The following is a 22934-nucleotide window of genomic DNA, read 5'->3' as shown; positions in this document are numbered from 1 at the left end:
CAATGCTTCAGTTTAGGAATAAATACATTAAAAAGTACATTTGTACGGGATTCCCATTGCCTCAGCTGTACTTTGTTTGTTCCATGCTAATATGCTAAACAAGGACGTTATATTAAATCTGGACACCTGGCTAGTAATAGTCTATCTAACGTTATCTATCTATCTATCTATCTATCTATCTATCTATCTATCAAGTTAACTGGATCTTCCGCGTTGTGGGGCTCACAGAGCATGCGCACTAGAGACATCCGCCGACCGAGCCTGCTAACTTCCGGCTAACTTAAATGGGAATAAAACAATTAAAATGGTACAATTTTTCGCTGTCACTATCCTTGGCTAACGTTATAACAACTAGCTACTGTTAGCAAGCAGCTATATTAGCAGTGGAGCTAAGTAGCCCTATTACCTGACAGTAATTGAGAAACAAAGGTACTTAAGCCAGGACGGCTAGGGGCTAGCTGGTTAGCATGCTAACTATTGTAGCTGCTCTGTAACACAGCACACAAACGCCTTTGACATAAGCTAACGTTCACACTGTTGTTTCATTTCACATTTTTAAATGTGTAAAACTAAAATGCTGGCCATGGCTATGTTTACAAATTTAGAAATACTCATCAGCGAGTATAAAAAGACACAGAGATAAGTGCTAGTGAGGCTAGCTGCGACTGGCGGGCACCTAGCCGGATGTACTCACCGCTTTGTAGGTCTTCTTCTGGCCGGCATGTTTGGGTGCTCTGCCGGGGTCGGCTCCCATCTCCACGTGCATGGCATAGATGATGTCAAAGAAGTCTTCCACCACAGCTACACGCTTCAGGGACGAGTTGTCCTGGGCCGAGTTCCCATCTGAACACTGGAACACAAAGAGATTAAAAAAAAATTAAGAAAATAAATAAATAACTGTTTAGAGATGATGTGTGTGTGTGATCTTCAGTTTTGTTTTTACAGACGTAAATGGAGACATTCCTCCATCAGTCATACGGGTCATGTGGTCACAGACAGTCAGGCACCAGGTGTCCTCACCAGCACTCAGAATACAACTTTTATCTTGTCCACCATCATCTTTCTGTCTTCGCTTCCTCTTCCAGGTGGAGAAGTCTCGGCCCGACCATCACCTCATCTCTGCAATGTTTAAAAATAACCAACTCCGCAGACTCTGCACCGGACCCTCCTACCACCACCTCTGGCGCTCGTGCTGCTGACCCTGTCGCCATAGAAACTGCCTCTGATTTCTCCCGGGCAGGTGTGCTGGGCAAAGGGTCACGTGACACGCCGTACACGAGTGGGATCACCAGGACAACGGCCTCCATCCGCAGCACCACATGGGGCTTCCCTCTCCTGACTCTCTCCTGCTTCATCCCCGACCACACAGTCAACACTCTGAATTTAGATCTTATCTTCAGATTCCTGCACCTGCAGGTATTTTAAAAAGTGCCCCAGCAAGCATAAGAATGGAGGCGAAAAAAAAAATGGATTTGGGCTTTTAATTAGTTTTTTGTCTTTCACGTAGATACGAGACGAGCTCTGACATTTTCTACTGATTGGGTTCTAGGTGGGGAGTGATCTTTTTTTGTCTGAGTTCAGAAAGTTGTCCCCCTGGCACTGAGGAATCACACCTTTTTTTTTCATCCATCCCTCCTCTCCTTGACATTTCGGAACACTTCCTGGGATCTGACATTTGTATTTTCTGGTTATTCCCTCATCATCTCCTGCGTCTCCATCCCTTACCTCCGTCCCGTCATTCTTCCTCCCTTTCTTTCTCTCTACCCCCTCCTCCCCTCCTCTTTCCTTGCTCCTGCTCTCCCAAGTGCGAGGTAATGATCGTTGCCATGGCAACTAAAACCAGCTCACAGAGCGGGTTTGTTTTAATCCGGCCCTCTCTCTCTCCCTCTCCCTCCCTCAGTCTCTCTCCCCTTTCTCGCCACTCTCCCCTGTCAGCATGGGCTAAATGTAATGATAATAAATGAAATAATAGCAATCCTCCACCTCATCATCACAGCTGTAATCTATCGCACTTGAAGGTATCATCATCTTTTCCCCAGTGACATCACCACCACCACCACCGCTGCTGCTGCTGCTTGCTGCTGCTGCTGCTTGGGACAATAGTGTCAGGTCCATTCACGCTGGATTTAGATAATCTCATACAACTGTGGGGTGTGCAGTGCACCCACACCGCGGCTGCATCCTCCGGTGAATTCTACCCCAACATAATATCCGACATGCACACCAGATATTCTGCTGGGAGTGAACCCTCTGACCTGAAACCCAGCCCACCAGTGATAGACCTGCAGAGGTCTCAGTCTAAGACCAGAATCTGCAATGAGGATTATTTGCTTGATTAATCATCATAATTACCTAAAGCCCACGTTGAAGTGATAAAGGTCTGTTTTTCTGTCCTAACCACAAAGATCATCGTTTAAAGATATACAAAAGAAAGAAGACAGCATATCTGGGACAATAGAAGATTTTACTCCGGTTTGCGATAAAAAAAAGAACCCTGATAAATTGATCGTGGTCAATTTTCATGTTTGGGACAATCGATAAAACATCTGATAGCATTATTTTCTTATTAAAATGAGTGTTAAATAGCTTTGTATTTGGTCAGTAAACCATGTCTGTCCTCCCTCTGCTCATGAGGTAAAAGAGAAAATAATTTTTCTGGTATCCCCGCCTTCTTTATTCAATCAGGACAGAGGGCTTCATAAAGAGCAGGAGCCTCCTGTTTGCTGGCAATGGTGGAGCGAAGAAAGCTACCAATGCCAGCGCTCCCAGTGACGGCTTGTACTACCAAACATGCCAGGTGATGGAGAAACCCTAAAACCACCTTGATTAACTCATAAAAAGAAGAAGCACAAGACCGGAAATCTTAGCTGGATTATCATGAATATCGTGATATTGCAACATCCCCGGTTGTCCGATATGCACCAATTTGGAAACCTTGTTTTTTTTCAGATAATAATGCAGAAAAAACAGCTTGGGGTATTTTTTTTTATAAATAATAAATTCCCATTAATTGTACTTTTTCTGTGCTCTCGTGGCATTTTAGATTACGTTTATCGTTGAAATGTAAAGTATCCTGTCTCTGTTACGGATCTTTGTCACAAGTGTTTGATAACCAGATTTGAGGTGACAAAATTGTACCAGACACATTCGTCCAGGCCCACATACCACATCGAATGATAACACTTGGGCAGTCCACTCCTGTTTGCCAGATCTGAGCCACAAGCAGGTCACACCATGGCCTCACGTCAGCCAAGAATAAACCGAATAAACTGCACTCTGGGCCACAGCCCGTACACCAGAATAGAAATGAGCTGTGGCCCAGATTGGGGCTGATTCCTGTTTATTTGGCTCACTTTGGGCAAACGTATGTTCATGGTATGGCTTGCTTGTGGCCATCAAGTGCCATCAGTCAAGCTGTGTGTTCAGCTCGTTCTGGTCTGGGCCACAAATTTTGCTTCCTATGTTGCAAATAACGTGTTTATTATATCTGAATTTTTTACTCCGTAATAACAATATTGGCTCTGAGAAGTATCAGTGGGGGCTCTACTACAAACCACACCTTTAAGACGATTAATCAATTATAAAAATGGCGGCTGATTATTCTGCTTATCCATTAATCTAGCTCTACTTTTGTGTACTGCTACTCCTCAAGCAAGGCAACACTGCATTTTATTTTTTTCAAGGCCTTTTCTCAAGCTCCTCTGCACCGATAAGCTCTTTAGTTTCCAAACACGAGTCAGCAGGGAGTTAAACATTCACCTCTGAACACAACATGCTTCGAGTGTGTGTACTTGTGCGTGCCATGTGTGTTTAAGTGCGGTGCATGTGTGCCGGGCAGCGCTCGTAGCCGAAGCATCTCGGAGGAGAACAGCTGTTGAACGGCGCTGCTGTAGATATTTGGTCTCATCAGCAGCAGCATGCCATTTTAAAGAGCAAAGGAGACATGTCAGCATCCCTAATCGCCAACAACACCGCAAAACTCTCGCCCTCCTTCTCCTCCTCGCCTCCTTCTCTCTCTATCTTTCTAATCCTGGAGGACTTTGCTCTCCCCCAGCCACTGTACAACCAGCCCCCATCCCCTGCACGCTCTCCCTGTCCCGCACCAAACCGCTCTGTTGCTAGGAGACTGGAGGGGTTGAGTCGGCTGCCCCCACCCCCGCTGGCAGTCACACACACACACACACACACACACACACAGACACACACTGGAGCAGAGAGGAGCAGTCCTGCACACAGGCAGGTCAGGAGGAGGAGGAGGTGGTGATGGGAGGAGGAGGAGGAGGAGGAGGTGGAGGAGGGGTTCACGGGAAGCAGCTGGGTCACAAAGACAGGACGCCGAAGATGGAAGAAAAATTAGCTCCAACACTCGTGTCACATGCAAAAAAAGAAATAAAGAATCTCAATTTAGGCTTTAAGTGGCAGCGCATACTTGAAGGAGGTGTTTTATTTTGTAAGGAGGCTGCACAATAAGTAGCTTAAGTTGTGGCAGCGGCGGTGATGTGTGCTCAGGTACTTTCAATGTGTGTGTGTGTGTGTGTGTGTGTGTGTGTGCTGCCAGCAAGTAGGGAGTAAAGATGGCTGTGTCAACAGTACTCATGACTCAGATTATCTCACTGCAGATGTGACAACAGGTCATCTTTTAAAGCCCCATCTCCCCTCTGTGAATCTATCAACCGGCTAATGGACACATAAATGGAACAATCCCAGTTTCTGCATGTGTGTGCGCGCGTGTGTGTGTGTGTGTGTGTGTGTGTGCGCGCGCGTGTGCTCTCCGAGGGGATGAGAGTACAAATTAAAGGCTCATGTGATAGAAAAACTGGGACTACTACCTCCACATTTTCTCTATAAATCAAGTCCCCTTCCATTTCTTCCTCGTCTCTGCCTCAATTATAAAGCCCTCGTCATTAAATCCACATTAGGTGAGCTCTGCCCCTCTGTCCGACGTCTGTGTGTGCACGTCTGTGTGTGTGTGTGTGTGTGTGTGCGCGCTCCCATGATGAACATTATTTGATAGAGTGTGTGACATCCCCAATATCCCACAGAGCCGGAGACACAGACGGTCCCACCGGTCCCGCAGACCGGCCCTTGGCTGACTCAAATGGTATGTAAATGACTCGCACAAATACATCATCGAATCCCAGAGTCCATTTTAACGTTTCCAGGCTATTATCATACTGTCCCAGTTTAATGTTGGCCTTGCAAAGGTATTAAAAATGACAGTAGCGGTGTGGCAGGAAGATTATTGCCGTCTTAAAGAGACTGTGTGTGTGTGTGAGAGAGAGTGAGTGTGTGGAGCAGAACTCAGACTATCTCCCACACAGGGGGGAGGCCCCCGGGCCAGTTAAAAATGGTGTTAATTTCTCCTCCTATGGGAAAGCAAAGAACGGTCTCTCCATGGCAACAGAGAGGGTGCTGAAGGGAGGAAACACAGAGCATGCGATCAGCGACCCCCTCTTTGTACGAGCACACACACACACACACACACACACAAAACTACCACGGAGGGATGGATGGATTTCTTCACCAGTAAGTCACAGTAACGCGCCTGAAATGAACACATATTGACATAAACTTCTTTATGGGTCTCGTTAAAGCCCGAAAACAGACACGTCTCCACCTTGAGCACTTGATGAACGAGTCAATCACACGCAGGTGAATCCGGCGTCAGTCCATCTGTGACTGAATCAGACGGTTCTTGGTTTTGGGGTGGCGAGCGTTTTCCTTTTGAACCCATGAGTGTGCGCCCATGTGTTGCCCCCTAATAAGCGCTGCCAGAGAGGGTTTAAATACAAAAACGCACGTCGAACAAAAGCTCAGGAGATCCTCTGTGCAGAAATAGCAATAATGCAAATGCAGTTGAATAAGAGGGCTACTATTCTTTTGACTCTCTGGCCCGTCCACAAAAGAGGAGCTCTCGAGGGAGATGTGGACTAATTAATCAGATAATAATGATGATGTTCCTCTTCCCTGCTGACGGTGAGCTGCAAACATTTAGGGGCCCATTTGCCAAGACACAGATTATGAATAGTGGAGGTGGAGGACGTCCCGAGACAAACCTTTATTTTGTAAATTGATAGTATGATTGAATCTTTCTATCCTTGGCAGCCCAGTTTAATTTGATCCTCTCCTGTCACTTTGACAGAATAACTATCGATTCAAGCTCTGTTTTTTGTTTGTTTTCATTTAATGGGCTAATAAAACCTGTCATAGTTTTAAGTTTTTATTAGGTGACATATGCAATCGGGTCTGGTTGTGCTGATTCTGTGGATGTGTAACACATGATATAAAATATAACAACTTTATAAGGAACATAAATATAAAAACCAAGGGATTAAAAAACAGAAGTGTGGGCAGCAGACGGTTAATACGGAAGAGGATTAGGGCCACACATGAATTTTTTTTGTAGTTCTGACTTTAAAGTCAGAATTCTGAGATTAAAGTCAGAATTCTGAGAAAAAAGTCAGAATTCTGAGAAAAAAGTCAGAATTCTGAGATTAAAGTCAGAATTCTGACTTTTTTCTCAGAATTCTGAGATTAAAGTCAGAATTCTGAGAATAAAGTCAGAAGTCTGCACATGTAAATTTTTTTTGAGTTCTGACTTTAATCTCAGAATTCTGAGAAAAAAGTCAGAATTCTGACTTTAATCTCAGAATTCTGAGAAAAAAGTCAGAATTCTGACTTTAATCTCAGAATTCTGAGAAAAAAGTCAGAATTCTGACTTTAATCTCAGAATTCTGAGAAAAAAGTCAGAATTCTGAGAAAAAAGTCAGAATTCTGAGATTAAAGTCAGAATTCTGAGAAAAAAGTCAGAATTCTGACTTTAATCTCAGAATTCTGAGAAAAAAGTCAGAATTCTGACTTTAATCTCAGAATTCTGACTTTTTTCTCAGAATTCTGACTTTAAAGTCAGAACTAAAAAAAAAATTCACATGTGGCCCTAATCCTCTTCCGTAGGTTAAGGCTGCAACTAACAGTTATTTTCATCAGCCATACTGACTGATAATTTACTGGAAATGCTGTTTATAACACTCAAATTCTTATTTTATCTCATCAAAACCCAAAGATATTCAGTTTGCCGCTGGGTAAGGCAAAAGAAAACAGCAGATCCTCACATTTGAGGAGCTGGAGCTAGAAATTGTTTGTGTTTTTACCTGGAAAAACAGGTGCAACAGTTCATCTGCTTTTTAAAATGTGACTTTTTTCTGATATTCTTTGTCTTCTTTGACTGGTTACTTGATTTTTTTTAAAAATCATCCAAATCTCAGAATATACTGAACTGTGCGTGTTGTCATCAAATTTCTTATTTCATCGGATAAAAAGAATATTCAGTTTATCAACTAAGAGGAAGAAAATCAGCAAATCTTTACATTTAGCGAAGCCAGAACCAGAAAAAAAATTGCTTTTTGACTATTAGAACAGTTGCTTATACACCTTTGACTGGTTACCATACAAAACAAGATATTTGAACATCGACTTGATCTTTTCAAAATACACTGAAAAACGCCTGTTGGTTTCTTCAAACTATTATCTAATCTGGTTGGAACGCAAAGATATTCTGTTTACTATCGTTTAAGACAAAGAAAAGGCAGAAAATTCTCAAATTTGTGAATCTGGAATTAGAAAATGTATCTTTGAGTATCATCACAGTCGCCGCAATTAGTTGATCAATCAATAAGTGATTTTTTGTGGTTCTGGCTTCGTAAAATAAGATTATTTTTTGGTATTCTCAGTCATCTTTGACTGGTTTCAGACAAGACATTTAAAACCTTGAAGACCTATTTTGTTAATTTTCAGGTTCGTATTTTTCTTTTCAGTTACGACTAAAATAGGTTAACATGCTTTAATGCTCAAAACAAGCATCCGTTTTCTCAGACGATCCAGTCCTTTAGCTCCTGTCTCTTTAAGGCCCCCCTCCCCCCTGAATACCCAGTCTGCTGTGATTGGTCGGCTCACACATGCCTGAGCCGGCACCGCTCACCATGTCTCCAGTCAGCGCTGTTGTGTTTTCAGCTTTCGGCTAGCTTTACTTCTACTGTGAATATAAGCATAAATTATGCAAATGTGTGACATGGTGACCTAGTGTGATGTCACAAAGTTCCCGAATTAAAGACGGAACTACTGACGAAGCGTTGCAGGAAGCAGACTTTGACTTTTTTTTGTGTCGAGACTTTTTTTACATGCACAATAAACTATATAAAACACTTACAGGAATGGAAAAAAACAATAAAGAATAATATGTGTCCTTTAAATGACTGATCTGAGCGATTGTACGTTCTGGTTTTGGACTAATCAAGTTTAAATATAAGTGTTTGCACAAGCTGGGGTTAATTGTGAGAGCACCTCCCTCGAGCACGATTCAGCTTTCACTTTCAAACATAATGTCAAGTGTTTCTGAGCTGTTGCATGTACATACATAGACCCTATGTGTGTGTGTGTGTGTGTGTGCGTGTGTGTGTGTGTTTGTCAGAGCATGTCCACCCAAACCTAGTTGTGTGAGATGAACAGAGATATTTACAGATTTCAGTTGGCATGGCAACAAAAAGCATCAGCTCGCAGTACTTCAAATTTTTCAGTACAATGCTCATGTCAGCTGAAAGGAAAAGCACAGGGCGTTTAAGTGTTGCTTTTGAAACTGGCTGCACTCTGACTCCCGTCGTCTCGGGGAAAGTCTTGTGCTCACGCCGTGTGCGATGCTGCGGTGCATCTCTTATGTGTGTGTGTGTGTGTTCCCGGTCCTGCTCCCCTCCTCCTCTGTAGCGTCCTCTAATCAGGACATAATGAGAGCTAAACGAGGTTGCATCTCCTCACCGAGGGGCCGCCGGATTCTCCGAGTTGAGGCGGTGTGGACAGAAGAAGAAAAAATAATTCTGTGTTTCAGCATCTGTGCTACTGTGCCCGGCCATTTCTGTCCCGTCTCACACTGAAGCCGCCTTGTGTGCTTCCACTGATACGTAGAAGAGACCTTCTCTGTCTGCACATCAGCCTCCGTCCGTCCCTACCCCCACCCAGCCTCCCGTCATTTAGCCCCATTCCTGCCCCCATACAGAAACTTGGCACACCCTGGGAGCAGCTGCAGCGGGGCTTCCAGTGCTCGAGCTCCAGAGACACGCCCCCGGCCCTGCAGCCATGAGGAGGCACTGACCATTGTGTGTGTGTGTGTGTTCATACGTCTGCTCGTGTGTGTGTCACTTTTCCACTGGCCCAGGACAGCCTATTTATAAGGCCTGAATAAAAAATCATGCTTTCTAATAGTCACATGCATATAAATTGGTTGCTTTCTTGCGTCTGACTCATCATTAGAAGCAGCTTGTGTTGGATGATGTTTCGCTTGTTGTTTAAATTTCCCAAGTGGAGCTGAGTCAGGGGGAGCCTTCCCCTCTCGCCTTATGATATCAGCTACAAACTGTCTGCACTCGTCTCCAATAAACAGTGAGCCGCACTCACTGTTATGACTTCAATTGTCTTATTTTATCTGCTCAAAACCAAAAGATGTGCAGTTTTCTGTCATTTGAGACAAAGAAAAGCAGCAAATCCTCAAATTTGAGGAGCTGGAACCAGAAGATTTTTGTGTTTTTGATTATTTAACTATCAAGAAAGTTGATAATGGAGCTGCGATGATTAGATGATTCATCGAGTAGGTGATTTTCCCAGATGCTGGTTCTTAAAATGTGAATATTTCCTGGTATTCTTAGTATCCTTTGACTGGTGACGGTACTGAACAAGACATTAGATATTAGATCATCAACAGAGGGGAGTGCCATGTACAGAAAAACAGCCTGTTCGTGTCTTCAAATGTCTTATTCTATGTAATCAAAACCCAAAGATGTTCAATATACTATCATTTCAGACAAGGAAAGGCTGGATTGAGAGAATATTTGTGTTTTTGCTGGAAAAAAATGGCTGAAATAATTACTGAACAAACATTTACAACCATTTTTCCATACAGATTATGAATAGATGAAGGAGAAGACGTCCCGACACAAACGTGTATTATGTAAATTGATTGTACAATTAAAATTCAACTGGATCCTTTCTCGTCACTTTAACTTTGAAACTATCCATTATTTTCATAGGCGGCTGATTATTTTTAATCAATCAATTTACGGAAAAAATAATGTTTTCCCTTCATTTCATATTTTCTTTGTTCAAAACCCAAGATATTGACTTCTTGATCTGTTCAAAATTAAAATCTCAGAATAAGAGAAAAGGGCCTGTTGGTGTCTTCAGATTTCTTGTTTTATGTAATGAAATCGCAAAGACGTTCAGCATACATTCATTTAAGACAAAGAAAAGCTGCAAATCCTCACATTTGAGAAGCTGGAACCAGAATATATTTGTGTGGTTGCTTAAAAAAAAAATGTTTTTTTCAGTCGATTAATCGAGGGGTTGATTTTTCTTGTTACATCTTCTTAAAATCTTAAATTTCCTGGTATTCTTTGTTGCAGCCCGAGTTACCATTTCATTTCCTGCTGATCAACTGTTGATCATTTGAGCTTCTGCAAAGTTTATTTCAGTTTTTGCCTGATAGATTGTAAATGTCAGTGAGACTCTTCCTTTCTCAGCTAATTATTTCAGCTCAGCCGTTGTTAAAGAGAAACCAGGCTGACCTGGACAACATGTCACTATGACATATGTTGGACAAGAAGACAGAAGAATGCATCTCAACAAAGAATTGACGAGAGCAGCAGACAAAAGCTAATCAACAAACACAATTCAGGCACCATCTGCACCTGCAGAGACTCATCACACCTGCCCTCCTGCCCAGGGGGGAACACAATGTTGAGAGCAGATCAGAGCAGTTTTGTAAAAATGCGGTTGGCCTAAATCTAAAATGTGCATTCACACAGGTAAAACACCTGTGGAGGGATCAGTGCCTTTCAAACCGAATCAAAGGATTCGGGGTCTAATCTGTGCCAGTAAAATCTCGTGTTTATTAACAGAAATGTGTCTGTGCTGTGTGAGGCCCGGAGAGACTCTGTCCCAGCAGGGTGGGTGGGGGGAGATTATTCCCTGGAGGCGCTTATTTAAAATGGTGGTTGTCTCCTTGCTGGCACAGCAGGCCCAAACACCACACAGAGACACCGATGCGCGCACACCGATGGAGCTGCCGGGGCACCGCTGACAGGTCACCGTGTACATGTTTATCTTGGTGAAAGAGGGCTGTGCTGTTTAACCCCTCACGCACCGGCTGTGCGCGGCGGGACGCGTGCTGACCTGACTCCCATCATCACCCAGAGACACGGAGAAGTGAAGTCTGAGCTCTAACTGTGGGCGTATGTCGCCATCAGTCCCGTGCAGCCCCTTTTGTTTCCGCCACAGCCTCTCACGTGGTCACCAATTACGCACAGCCGCCACCCTCCGCCAAATGTACAGACGCGTTTTTAAATGTTTCCCCCACACAGGCAGCTCTGAAACGGGGTTATAGGGCTTAATGTCGGAACACACACAATGAAATGCGGCAAACCCACACACACTCTCTCTCTCACACACACACACACACACACACACACCATCCTGGACTACACAGGTGTTGCCAGAGCAACGAGTGCCTGCGAGCCGATCCGCATCCTGCCCAGGACAATGAAAAGTGGGGTGCAAACACTGAGACTCAGACTGGCAGCCACACAGTGATATGTTTGTGGAAAAAAAGAAACAGATATGTGATTGTTTCATGGACCAGGCTTCGGTCTCTCAAGAGAAAACGAATCATTCACACACAGTCCGGTTCAGACGGGACAGCGAGGCGCGTGTCTGTGATGAATCTCTGACAATCAAACCCGCTGAGCCTCACAGCAGGACGCTGAACCTCACGTCTCCTGACTCGGCCTCGATACCCTCCAGTCTCTCCGAGAGCACACCGGAGCACCCTGACATACCCTGACATGCTCTGACATACCCGACCCGTCAACATGCCGCTGCATGCGCACACGCGCGCGCGCGCACCGCGTCGCCACATCGGGCTCCAAGAGACCCGAACAGCACGGTTCAAAGTAAATGTTGTCAATAGTCAATTATCTCGTGCTTCGCTGGCAGCGGGGCGCGCGGACAGGACTTCACCCTCACTGACGAGATGGCTATGCATGATAGCCACCTTTTACAATTGCGATTGCCAGGAGGCACCGGCGTTGCTATGGCAGCAAGGGATGAGAGTAGGGCTGCTCCGGTTGGGATGTGGACAAAGTGAAGCTTTATGAGCAAGGACGAGGGCGAGCCGGGACCACGGAGCGGTCTAAGTTGTCATTTTATTCATGAGGCGGGCGCGTGAGAGCGGCCTGATATAATGACAACTTAGAGCCGAGGCGACGACGGGACACCTCGTGCGCGTGTACACGCACGTTCTCCCTGTGTCACACACGCACGCATACACACACACGCACACACACACACACACACACACACACACACACACACACACACACACACACACTTTACCGTTGACTTGACCGGGACGTATAGGACGGGTTTCCCTGGAGCTCCCTTCTTGTTGTGCTCTCCCAGCACGTTGGTTCCGACCTGAAATCCTTTAGACTTCACCCAGAATTTGAATTTGGCGTTGATGTGGCTGTTGTCGATATAGACGCCGTCCGACTCGTCGTTCTGCAACAGTGTCTGCATGATTTTGTTATATTTTCTCCGGGTGACGGTCTTTGTCTTACCGGAGTCTCCATAAGTCCGGAGACACCAGTCCTGAAATTCACTGAACATCTCCGCCTCCAACACGACCGGACTCCGGCTCCTTTTGGGCGCATCCACGCACGCCTTTTTCGTTGCCATCGCTCCCTCTCTCTCTCTCTCTCTCTCTCTCTCTCTTTCTCTCTCTCTCCCCTCTCTCTCTCTCTCTGTCTGATCCCGTTCAGGCTAATAAAGAAAAAGACTTGAGCCGGCTGATTCTCCTCCTGTGGTCCCCGCTGTCCCGCGTCCAGGAGGCTTGGTTCCGGCTTTGGGACGCTGCCTCTCTGTGGTTTCCCGGCACGAGTGACCCGGACAGTAGCACACCTGTTTGCAGCGGAGCAGTGCTGTCCCGAACCGCAGCGGTGAAAAATGTCACTTCCTCACATCATCCGCTGAGGAGCAGAGAGGAGAGGGGGGCTGTCCTACAGTACGCTGAGCGGGTATCTCCCACCTGTGCGTAAAACGCTCCTCACTAAAGGGTAGGCTGGAAAAAAAAAACCACAGTCCTCGCTAAACAACAAAGAACACAGACAAAAGCGCGGAAACAAACCTCGCTCTCAGTTCCTATCGACCTACTTTCTAACAGCCAACACTATTTTCGGATGCGGGTTGCTCAACCCTTAAAAGAAACGAACAAAAAAAATGATGAGCGCAAAGATGCTCACGATGCGCTCCTGCGTGGCCACATATCCGATCAACATGCGCCACCTGGGATTGTCTCAGCTCCTCACACCTGTTTGAATGCGATTCTAGCCTGCAACGTCTTCCGCTCTCTCTTTCTATCCCGTCAAAAGACACCTCTCTGTATGTCTGCATCTCAGCCGGCAACTGGCTCCATATGCAGCAGGAGAAGCCTGCGGTTCACAAGTAGCGCCGTGTTGCCCAGACGCAGAGAGAAAATGTCCGATTTGGAGACGTGGAAGGTGAGAGAGGGTGGGGGCAGAGTTTATTTGATACAGTCTGAGGGAATATGCTGGAAAACACTGATAACACGACCTCCTTTCGAGTTGGAGACACTTTTTTTTTCAAGTGGCCATTGATGCGGAGATAAATAACGGGTACAGAAAAACATCTTTTTATAAGAACAGGCAAGAAGGCAAGCGTATTGTGACATCCAACTGTGATTTGTGTGTCGCACCGTGTGACTGAATTAATTAACAGCTACTTTACATGTTTTTAGAAACCAGTGATGTGAGAAAAGGAAGTTCCTCTCGAGAGTCTTTGTGAGTTTAATGCTCAACATCTGTCCCATAAAAGAAAAAACATAGCCTATCATTTTATTATTATTTTTTATGTCTCCTCAGTCACTCAAAGGCCCAATTAAGAGGCAGGAACATGCATATATTAGATATATTTATGATTTATATTTGTCTCCGATGTGTAGTTTTCTGCCTGTGTGGTGTCGTGCTCCCATTGTGTGTGTGTGTGTGTGTGTGTGTGAGACTCCTCCTGGCCTGCGCATTATAGGCCCATGCTGGCGGTGGTGACTGCTGCTGTTGCCATGACAGCAGCGCAGCAGTGTCTCCGGCCGTGCAGAGGGTGAGTGGGATGCCCCGTCCTCATCTCTCCATCCTGACTCAGACAAAAACAGAACAGCCCCACCTCGACCGACGAGCCGCTCCACACCGGTCAAGATAGAGAGAGACAGGCTGAACGCGCACGCGCGCGCGCGCGTGTTTGTGTGTCTGGTGGATGTCCGAGACCTTTGCAAGACATTTCCTTTCATTTCATCATGTTGGTCTCCTGCAGTGTCCTCTCTCTCAGGACAGCTCCAGGGGCTCCCTGTCCACCCCTCAGGGGAGGACACATCTCAGCAGGGCTCTTATTTTGAAAAGGTTTGGGTTTAGACATGAAGCTCCAGTTGGTTATCTATGCAAGAAAAAAGAAAAAAGGAAATAAATAAAAAATGATCCAGGGTTCCTGTACATCTTCTTCTCCTTGACAAAACAAGGAGTGGAGGTACATTTTAGGAATGAACTGTACTTAAAGGGTAAATTCACCGGAAAGTGAAAATCCAGTCCTTATTGACTCGCCCTCATGGTGATGATGGAGAGTCAGGGGAAGTTTTGACGTCCACGAAACATTTCTGGAGCTTCACAGCAAAATAGCGTTGCAGCATTCTCCCAAACGACTGAAGTAGATGGGGACATTAAAATGAACATTACAGGACTCGGCCACTGTAATCCAAGTCTCTGGAAGCACTGAGATCCAAAATTGATTTGAAAAGACTTAAAAATAAAATAAAAGTCAGTGCACAGCCTGTCTGAATAGGTGCTTGAGCTCGACAGCAGGCAGCTTTCTCCTCAACAACTGAAGCAGATGGGGACTTTTTTTAAAATGTAAAAGAAAAATTGAAAATGAATGAATTAAAAGGCTCCTTGCAGTAATCCAAATGTCTGGAAGCACTGAGATCCCAAATTGATTTGAAACGATATCATTTACACCGTCAGCGTGCAGTCTTAGGGGCTTCCGAACACTTGGATTTCACTGGGCGAGCTCAAAGAAGCCATTTTGTAACTGCTTAAATCGAGTCCCCATCTACTTCAGTTGTTTAGGAGAGCGCTGCAACATTTTTTTTGCTGTGAAGCTCCAGAAATTTTCGTGCAATTAATCGTAATAACTTCAACATATATAATTCTCCATAGAGTAAAGCTGTTGGTATACATCCCAACATGTACTTTAGTTGATTCAAAGGTAAGTCAGCATCTAAGATGATGTCTCATTTTTAATATATTCCCAAAATGTCAGCAGTTTTGGACAGTCTCATTAAAATATGCGCATGATCTCCAATTTTGAGGATTTTAAAGGCTTCGAGAGGTCAAAAATCCTTCAGTGTTTCATCTATTTAAATGTTTTGTAGATACTCAGGAAGTGTAAGTTCATGTAAAACCCAAGAATAAATATTTATCCGTGGAGCGCTCAGATTTCTCCTGGGACTCCTTGAGGGATCCTTACAGGGGTCCCAGCAACTGAGCTACCACAATAAAGTGCTGCTTTCACGTAAATGCATCTGTAATGATAATAAAATAAAATGATTTCATCTTACAACACTCACAGGAGATGCTGTCAGCCTTCAGATGCTTCTGACACATTTAGCTGATGATCCTTCAATGAACATTTGTGCCTTTAGATGAGCATTTTCCTGTTGTACTATCAATGCTCGACTCCAGTAAATCCAAACACTTTTCCCACCACTGGACCAACATGCACACATGTAACAGGATGATGCCTCTCCTTCTCTGAGAGGAAATCATCTCTGGGCGCCACCATCCGTGCAGCGGTTCAGCTGTCAGACCTGTAGGCAGGGTCACGCCTCCTCACTCCTAATGAGGCAAAACTGCTGTAATTACGCTCACCATCCCCCGCCGAGCACTTTCCTTTCACCACGAGGTGGACAACTCCTGTCCTGGAGGGCCACAGGGAGGCCTGCCTCACACTGAGATACCCCATGTTCAAAAATAAAAGCCCCTCACTTAAAGACTGCCGCTGATGACAGCAGCTGCTTTCACCCTGGAACCTGCACCGAGCTCCGAGCAGACCGAGCAGTTCATCATCCGCCCCGGTGACATGCAGTGCTGTGAAATTAGCCTGCTTGTGTGTGCGTGGTGCGATGGAAGAAGTATTCAGATCCTCTACTCCTGCAAGTCATGATAGTTCTACTTCTCAGAGTTGTATAATATCGTCTGTGGCTCCGGAGAACAACTTTATAAAGGCCGATAAAAAATAGAAGTTTGAAGTATGAGGAGCAGTTTTTGGGCGCCCAGTGGTTCAAGAAGTAAAAGTCCCATTCATTCTCCCATAGACAAGGTTAATGAGACTGAAAACGGAGTCTCACAGTTGGAGTATTTCTGCAGCTTGCATCTCCTGACAAGGCGGACAAGCGAGCTACAAACCCGCTGTGTACATTCAAATTTCAGGGGGGATGAGAAGTCGGCCTGCCAAGGTGCATTTTGGCAAAAAACATCCAATCACCTGTTTTTCTATGTTTCACGCCCACGTGCGACCTTTATGGGGCTGCACTGTGAAAGTGCTGAAGTACTCCTTTAAAGGGGCATTATGTCATTCTGGAGAAGAAATTCAAACCCAGAATTCTGATATTCACATTATCAATGAGTCATAATAATACACAATAACTCAGAAATATTTCTTCTTTCCATCAGTGAATAAAGAAGCTGTTGTCAGATGAAAATAAGCTCCCCAGAACACTGTTTGAAGCTAGAAGGGTGGCAGGGTCCGCCACATATAAACAAAGTAAAACAGTATGAAACTGTGTCGTCCTTTAAGGTCAGTTTGTTTTTTTCAGTCACGTTAACAAAGAGATTATTTATTTAGTTTGTTTAAGTATATAAAAATAGAAATCAACATTTCTATTGTGACTCTTCTGATCTTCTCAGTAACCACAGAGTGCTCCTCTCAGTAGAATTAATAATACAATACCACAAAAAACCTGTTGTTACTGTAACTGTTACTTTAAAGAGTCTGACATTCAGAATCTTCTTAATGTAATAATCCTGACGATCGAGGAGTTATTCTTGTCACTGACTCTTTTTATACATATCTATATTTTTACCAATGCCTCATTTGAGAAGATTTTACTCAAGTTTCTGTATTAGTATTTTTGTGTAATCACACTACATCAGTATAAACTACGAGAATAAACTGTTTTAACACACATGCCGCTTTCTGATGTTGCAGCTGGTCATGTATAAACTAATACTGGTAACACTTTATAACAAACATGGTGAATTTACAGTTAAGTAGTCTTTAGTACATAGTTGTTTAACTATTGACATATAATAAAATGCTTTATCAAGCACTTGTTAAGCAGTTGTAAAGGTTTATAAAAGTCAGTTTCAACTTTATGATGGCCATCGAGATAAAGTTTACACGTGAGCTGCACAGCGTTACATAAACATTTAGACGATGTATTATAAACTTTACATTACATTTATACAGCATTTCATGACTATCAACCTGAATTTACCATTTATTAATGATGTTACCAGTGAAGTGTTTTGTTTGTAACATCTTATTCTGCAAAGTAGCTACAGCTGTCACATAAAGGCAGCGGAGTAAGATGTCCCTAAATGAAGTGAATTAGAAGTTTAAGAAGCAGAAAATGTACCAAAATACTCAAGTAAAGTGCATCGTACTTGAATAAGATTTTCCTTGCTGGCAGTGACACTAAGAGCTCAACCAGCCACACATTTAAAGTTACCTGCAGGTTTGTTTTTTTTTTACCCTCCCATCAGAGAAGATGTCTGCAGATCTGCCTGTAAAGACACTTCTCCTGTACTCGCAGTGTAAACAAACAAAATCTGTCTTCCAGGATTGTTTAGCAACCTCAGCAGAGCTTAAAGGGGGACGTACAGAGTAAACAGAGCAGCAGACAGTGACACAGAGCTGCGAGTGTTAGACTGGATATGAGAGGCAGTCACACTGTGAGGAGGAGTGATGGTGATTCAGCCTCAGTTAGGCTGACAAGTTTACCCTGCTGAGCCCTGTGTTGATCTCACACACTGATAAGAGTCTGAGTGACAATTTGACAACCACTGCCTCCTGATGGTGCAGCCGAGAACTGCACCTCCTTTGTGTGTCCCTCCACCTCCAGGACCGGGCCTGTCCTGCAGGAGACCACACAGCAGCAACACACATTGCTGTTTCAGTCAACTGTGTGCATATATGAGATTAAAGGGTTAATTCACCCAAATCACACAACCATCAAGTATTTTCCCCGCGTGCCGCTGGTGGTGTTGAGTCATAAAAATCACATTATTTCCTGAGATTTTGAAATATTAGATGCCAAGATTCTTCCTGCCGACTAAATGCAATGAAAGCAAAAGGAATTATTGTTATTTCTATGTTTTTTTCTAGATTATTCTTGTAATTTTGGCTGCTTAATAACATTTCGAAGCATAGTTTTCATTGATGATTTTTCAATTTAATAGCAAGTTTAATGAAAACCATCTAAGACGAGGTCCCTGGATCATCCTTCATTACCAGCACATACATCATTTCTAGATGCATGTTGAAATGTTTTCCATTCACATCCACTGTAATCGATCAAGTCCAGTAATTGCTCACAAGTAGTCGACTTCAAAATGCTTTACATGCTTCTGATACAAGTGTAAACAGTGGAGCAATTTGATACCGACGCGCATGGGGAGTACAAATACAAACGCATACAATAGACACAAATAAAGACATTCACATCCATTGTAGTGTGATGTAAGTGTGCTTCTGGCTCCATACCACGAGAAAGTGAGAAACTCGCTCCTACCACTCACATAAAGCTGTGAAATCCATGCATACCACATAAATAGTGCAATGAAGAAACAACACATTCATTCATTTTAGACGGTAAATGCCACGTCCTCTGCTTCTTTATCTCTATATTTGGTTTTTTATGTTTTTTAGATTCAATCTCTAGATTTAGATTCATTAATTGTTTAACTCAATCACACGTTTAAATGTTGGTTACGTTCCTTTCTGCAAAAAATAACCCCGAGGTGTACCATCACCTCCACCTCCTGATATGAAAGTCAGGCCAGACACATATTATATGAGCGTGATATAACACATATTGTAGAAATGGACAATTAAAGCTGCGCAATGTTTTAAAAAATAAAACTGTCGACTGTGTGACGTTGATGGTGATGATGGTGACAGGCAAGAATGTGTGTAAGAGTTCAAACTGAATCCTTCACAGGTCAAATCAGACAAATGAGCTGTGCGTGATGCAGCGGCGCCCCAAACCTTTACAAGGATCCATCATCGCCTCTTCATATCTGTGATTTATTAATTTTGAACAGAGGTGACGGCCCAATGGAAGCAAACCCCCACAAAAACCACACCACCGTCCATTTATATCTCCCAGAGGACATCGTTACTGGATGTTTTTTGCCATAACTGTGACATTTCTAATCCTACAATCCCACTTTTATCTTCCTTCTCTCCCTACGTTTTTTTTTTAACCCTTATTTAGTGTTTTCAGATGACAAACAGGCGTTGTCGCTGTTGAACACACCTCATCGTATTTCCAAGCGTCACACTTTAACAAAGGGGAAAACAAACAACAAGTTAAAGTAAAACTGTAATGTAAGTGAAGGGATGTTGTGATGAAGAAAGAGGAAATCTGGGAACCTTCTCAGGGTACTAATGTGCCGGGTGTATTGTGAAACGCCCTGATGTACATGCTTTTAACTGTTATCTCTTTACCATTTATTTAAAAAAAAAAAAAGAAATACTGCTTTGTATTCAAATCAATCAAACAGGATGTCCCTGGCCTTGTTTTTTATTCTCTGTGTACATTGTGGTCTTTATTTTTCCATGTGGTTGCAGAGCCACAGTCTTACACTCACAACTCTTCATACCTGCACATTCACCTGTCTCACAGGCTGTTCCTGTGTCCTGGTGGTGGTGAATAAAGAGCACTGTGGAGTTCGATCCCTGGATTGCCTTCATTCCTTCTGACACATCATTTTGTTCATATTCCCATTCTCCAAAGAAATAAACATGCAAACAGACAGAACAGGGGGTAAATAAGTCGAAATTCCAGAGCAAACTTGTCGTTCTTGATATGATTGTTAATAAAACTGTGTCAGTCGTGTCATGGTGTGCGCTGGAATATTGATTTTATTTGATCCACTGTGGTTTGCCCTGTGCCGGCTGCACCCAGAGGAGATGAGCTGCTGTGCACAGGGTACCTTCCATTTTTCTTCTTTCTTTTTTTTAAATGGGTGTTATTTTAGCCTATATATGTAAGTCAATTCAGAAAGTCTCAATGCATTTTCCATTCCCGGCTTAACAAAAAATGTTCCAGTCAATTTTAAACGCCACAATACTCGGAGCAACTTAAAAACATCTACAGTTGTTAATATAAAAAAAATATTCATTATTAAAAGGTTGGGTTTTACTAAGTGAGGTGACCCGCGTGAACCCTTTGGAATTTATTCCTTGAACATTGTGCAAAATAGTTGGTTAACGTCAGACAAAAAGAAACCTCAGCGAGGGAAAGGATGAATGAATCTGGCAGACAGACGAACACATTCATCCAGACATCCCCTCTGCCCCTGCACTCTCTCTGTCACTGAGGGCTGGAGAGGGGGGATGGCAGGTTAACAAGGGGGGTGGATTTAGGCCACTTTGCATTTTGAGATGGCATCAACCCCCTCATGCCCTCCTCCATACGCCTGCCGGCCCCTCTTGGAACAATAGGAAAACAAATATTTATAGGACTTTTAGAGAAAAAAAAAAAAAAAAAAAAAGCCCAATGGATTCTATTGGAACGGTTGAATATTTTCTTTTTCAGATATATTTCTTTGTGTTCTTTTGTGTGCGATTTGGGTGAACTTTCCCTTTCAGAGGAAACCCCGACAGCGTTTTCTCCTCTTCATGCTGATGTGTGATGAGATGTAGCTGTGTGAAGGCGACACGGAGCATGCTGACTGCATAGTTACTGTCTACTATATCATCCCTCTCTCTCTCCCTCTCTCTTTCTGCATCTTTGTCTGCTCCAGTCAGCCACGACGCCGACCAGCCAGAAGTTGAATTTTACCAGCCTGGCGTGGTGAGGGGCTGCAGTGCGACGTGAACACACACTGACAGCCGTGTGGGACCATGAGGCAGTGGAGGCAGGGAGCTGTGGGTCAGGGCCCGGGGTGGCTACAGGCCATCGGGACAGCGCAGCCAAGAGGCACAGTCGCCATGGAAACACAAGCGGCCCAGGCAAATCACGGCAACTGGTAACTAAGTAACAGGAAACGGCGGACCATAGAGGGCGATGAGTCTGGTTAATCATGAGGAGAGAGGGAGACGGAGAGGAAGGGAGGGGCAGCGAGAGGGAGATAAGGGCCACAGTCCTGGCTCACCACAGAGCCCTCTCCTCCAAAGTGTGAGCAGCTCATTCCCTCCACACGTGCACTGCACTGACACCGGATTAGTGTCAGTGTGAGCTGGAGAGGCAGCCTCCACCCTTCTCCCGCCATCGTCTTCTTTGTAAATCCATGAGGGGGAGTAAACGAGCACACACACACACACACACACACACACAGAGTACAAGGACAGGAGAGACGAGCGAGGTGCAGCCGTTTATCTGTGCTTTTGTGTTGGTGTGTGTAAGTGGTGATGTTTAAGTGCATTCGATCAATATCTTTGCAGTCACAACTTAATACATGACAATGTGATAACGTGAGAGAGGTGACTCGTTGGAGATGAACCTACAGAGAATTATCACCTGACTCTGCAGCGACAATCTGCTTTGTTGGGCTGCAGGATACAAAAATAAATAAATAAATAAAAACACAACTGTAGTCCTGTAAATTCACAGCAAAGAGATGTAATTAGATTACAAAAACATTCCACAGAAAAGGGGATTACTTACAGGATTCTTCTTACAGAGTACACACTCGTTATCAAGATGTAATATAAGTCATCTTGTTCATATTTATTATTTCTGGTCTTTAATTGCATGTGTTGGGTGATGAGGTATTCCAAAAGCAACAGAAAGTAGTCAAGTTACATTACTTTGACATTGTGAAACTTGGATTACGTTACTGACTACATTCTCTAACAGGCAATTAGTAACTGTATCTAAATACATCTTATAAGTAACCTCCCCAACCCTGTGTGACTTCCAGGTGTATCTATAAGCCACAAGACAAATGCAACTTCTCTGTGATCTGACACAACATGTTATTTATTAAAATGTTTTGATTAAAACAGATTTAATGTTGAAAGAAACAACAAACAAAGTTAACCTTTAAAAAATATTAATGACGCTGGCGAATACAAGAAATCAAACTTGTTAAAAATAAACTGAATTCTAATGAAATTTGGATGTGCTCTGTCTGATCCGTTCAGACACACGACTTTGATATTGCAAGAAAAAGTCGACCAGATGTATTCAACGCTGAACATTCAACGTTCTCATGCTATAATTTTCATCAACAGCAGGCAGTTATTTTCATCAAAACGCTCTAACCCCCCGAACACTACCTTATACTCTTCTCAGCCCCGCAGACACAGTTATAGCTGTTATACGCAGTGGAACATTTAGCAGCTGATGATATTTCCTCCAGGAGCAAAAACAGAGCAAAAAGAAAGAGAATATTTGACTCAAATTCATCAGGTGGCCTGAAACACAACTGCAAATGAAATCAGCTTAAAAAGGAATTATATGTCAACGTTGTGTTCATGGCGTGTTTCTGCTGCCCCCATGTGGCCAAAAGGAATGAGTATTAATGAGTTATTGAGAGGATCAA

The 22934-nt window shown here is 43.7% G+C and overlaps 1 protein-coding gene across 1 annotated transcript in view; it reads right to left on the bottom strand.

Moving 5' to 3' along the window:
• Window positions 1–13585, bottom strand: part of nol4la (nucleolar protein 4-like a) — a 29583-nt gene extending 15998 nt beyond the window's left edge. Inside the window, exons 1-2 of the mRNA XM_030423518.1 lie at window positions 12433–13585; window positions 695–850 (exon numbers count right to left, since the gene is read on the bottom strand). Coding sequence (XP_030279378.1) covers window positions 695–850; window positions 12433–12774 — 498 coding nt within the window. The 5' untranslated portion in view covers window positions 12775–13585. The remainder of the gene's footprint in view (window positions 1–694; window positions 851–12432) is intronic.
• Between the last annotated feature and the right edge of the window lie 9349 nt (window positions 13586–22934).

The sequence above is a fragment of the Sparus aurata genome, chromosome 7, assembly GCF_900880675.1.
Source record: "Sparus aurata chromosome 7, fSpaAur1.1, whole genome shotgun sequence".
Taxonomy (NCBI): domain Eukaryota; kingdom Metazoa; phylum Chordata; class Actinopteri; order Spariformes; family Sparidae; genus Sparus; species Sparus aurata.
The sequence above is the reverse complement of the archived record's forward strand: the minus strand, read 5'-3'. Positions and strand labels throughout refer to the sequence as shown.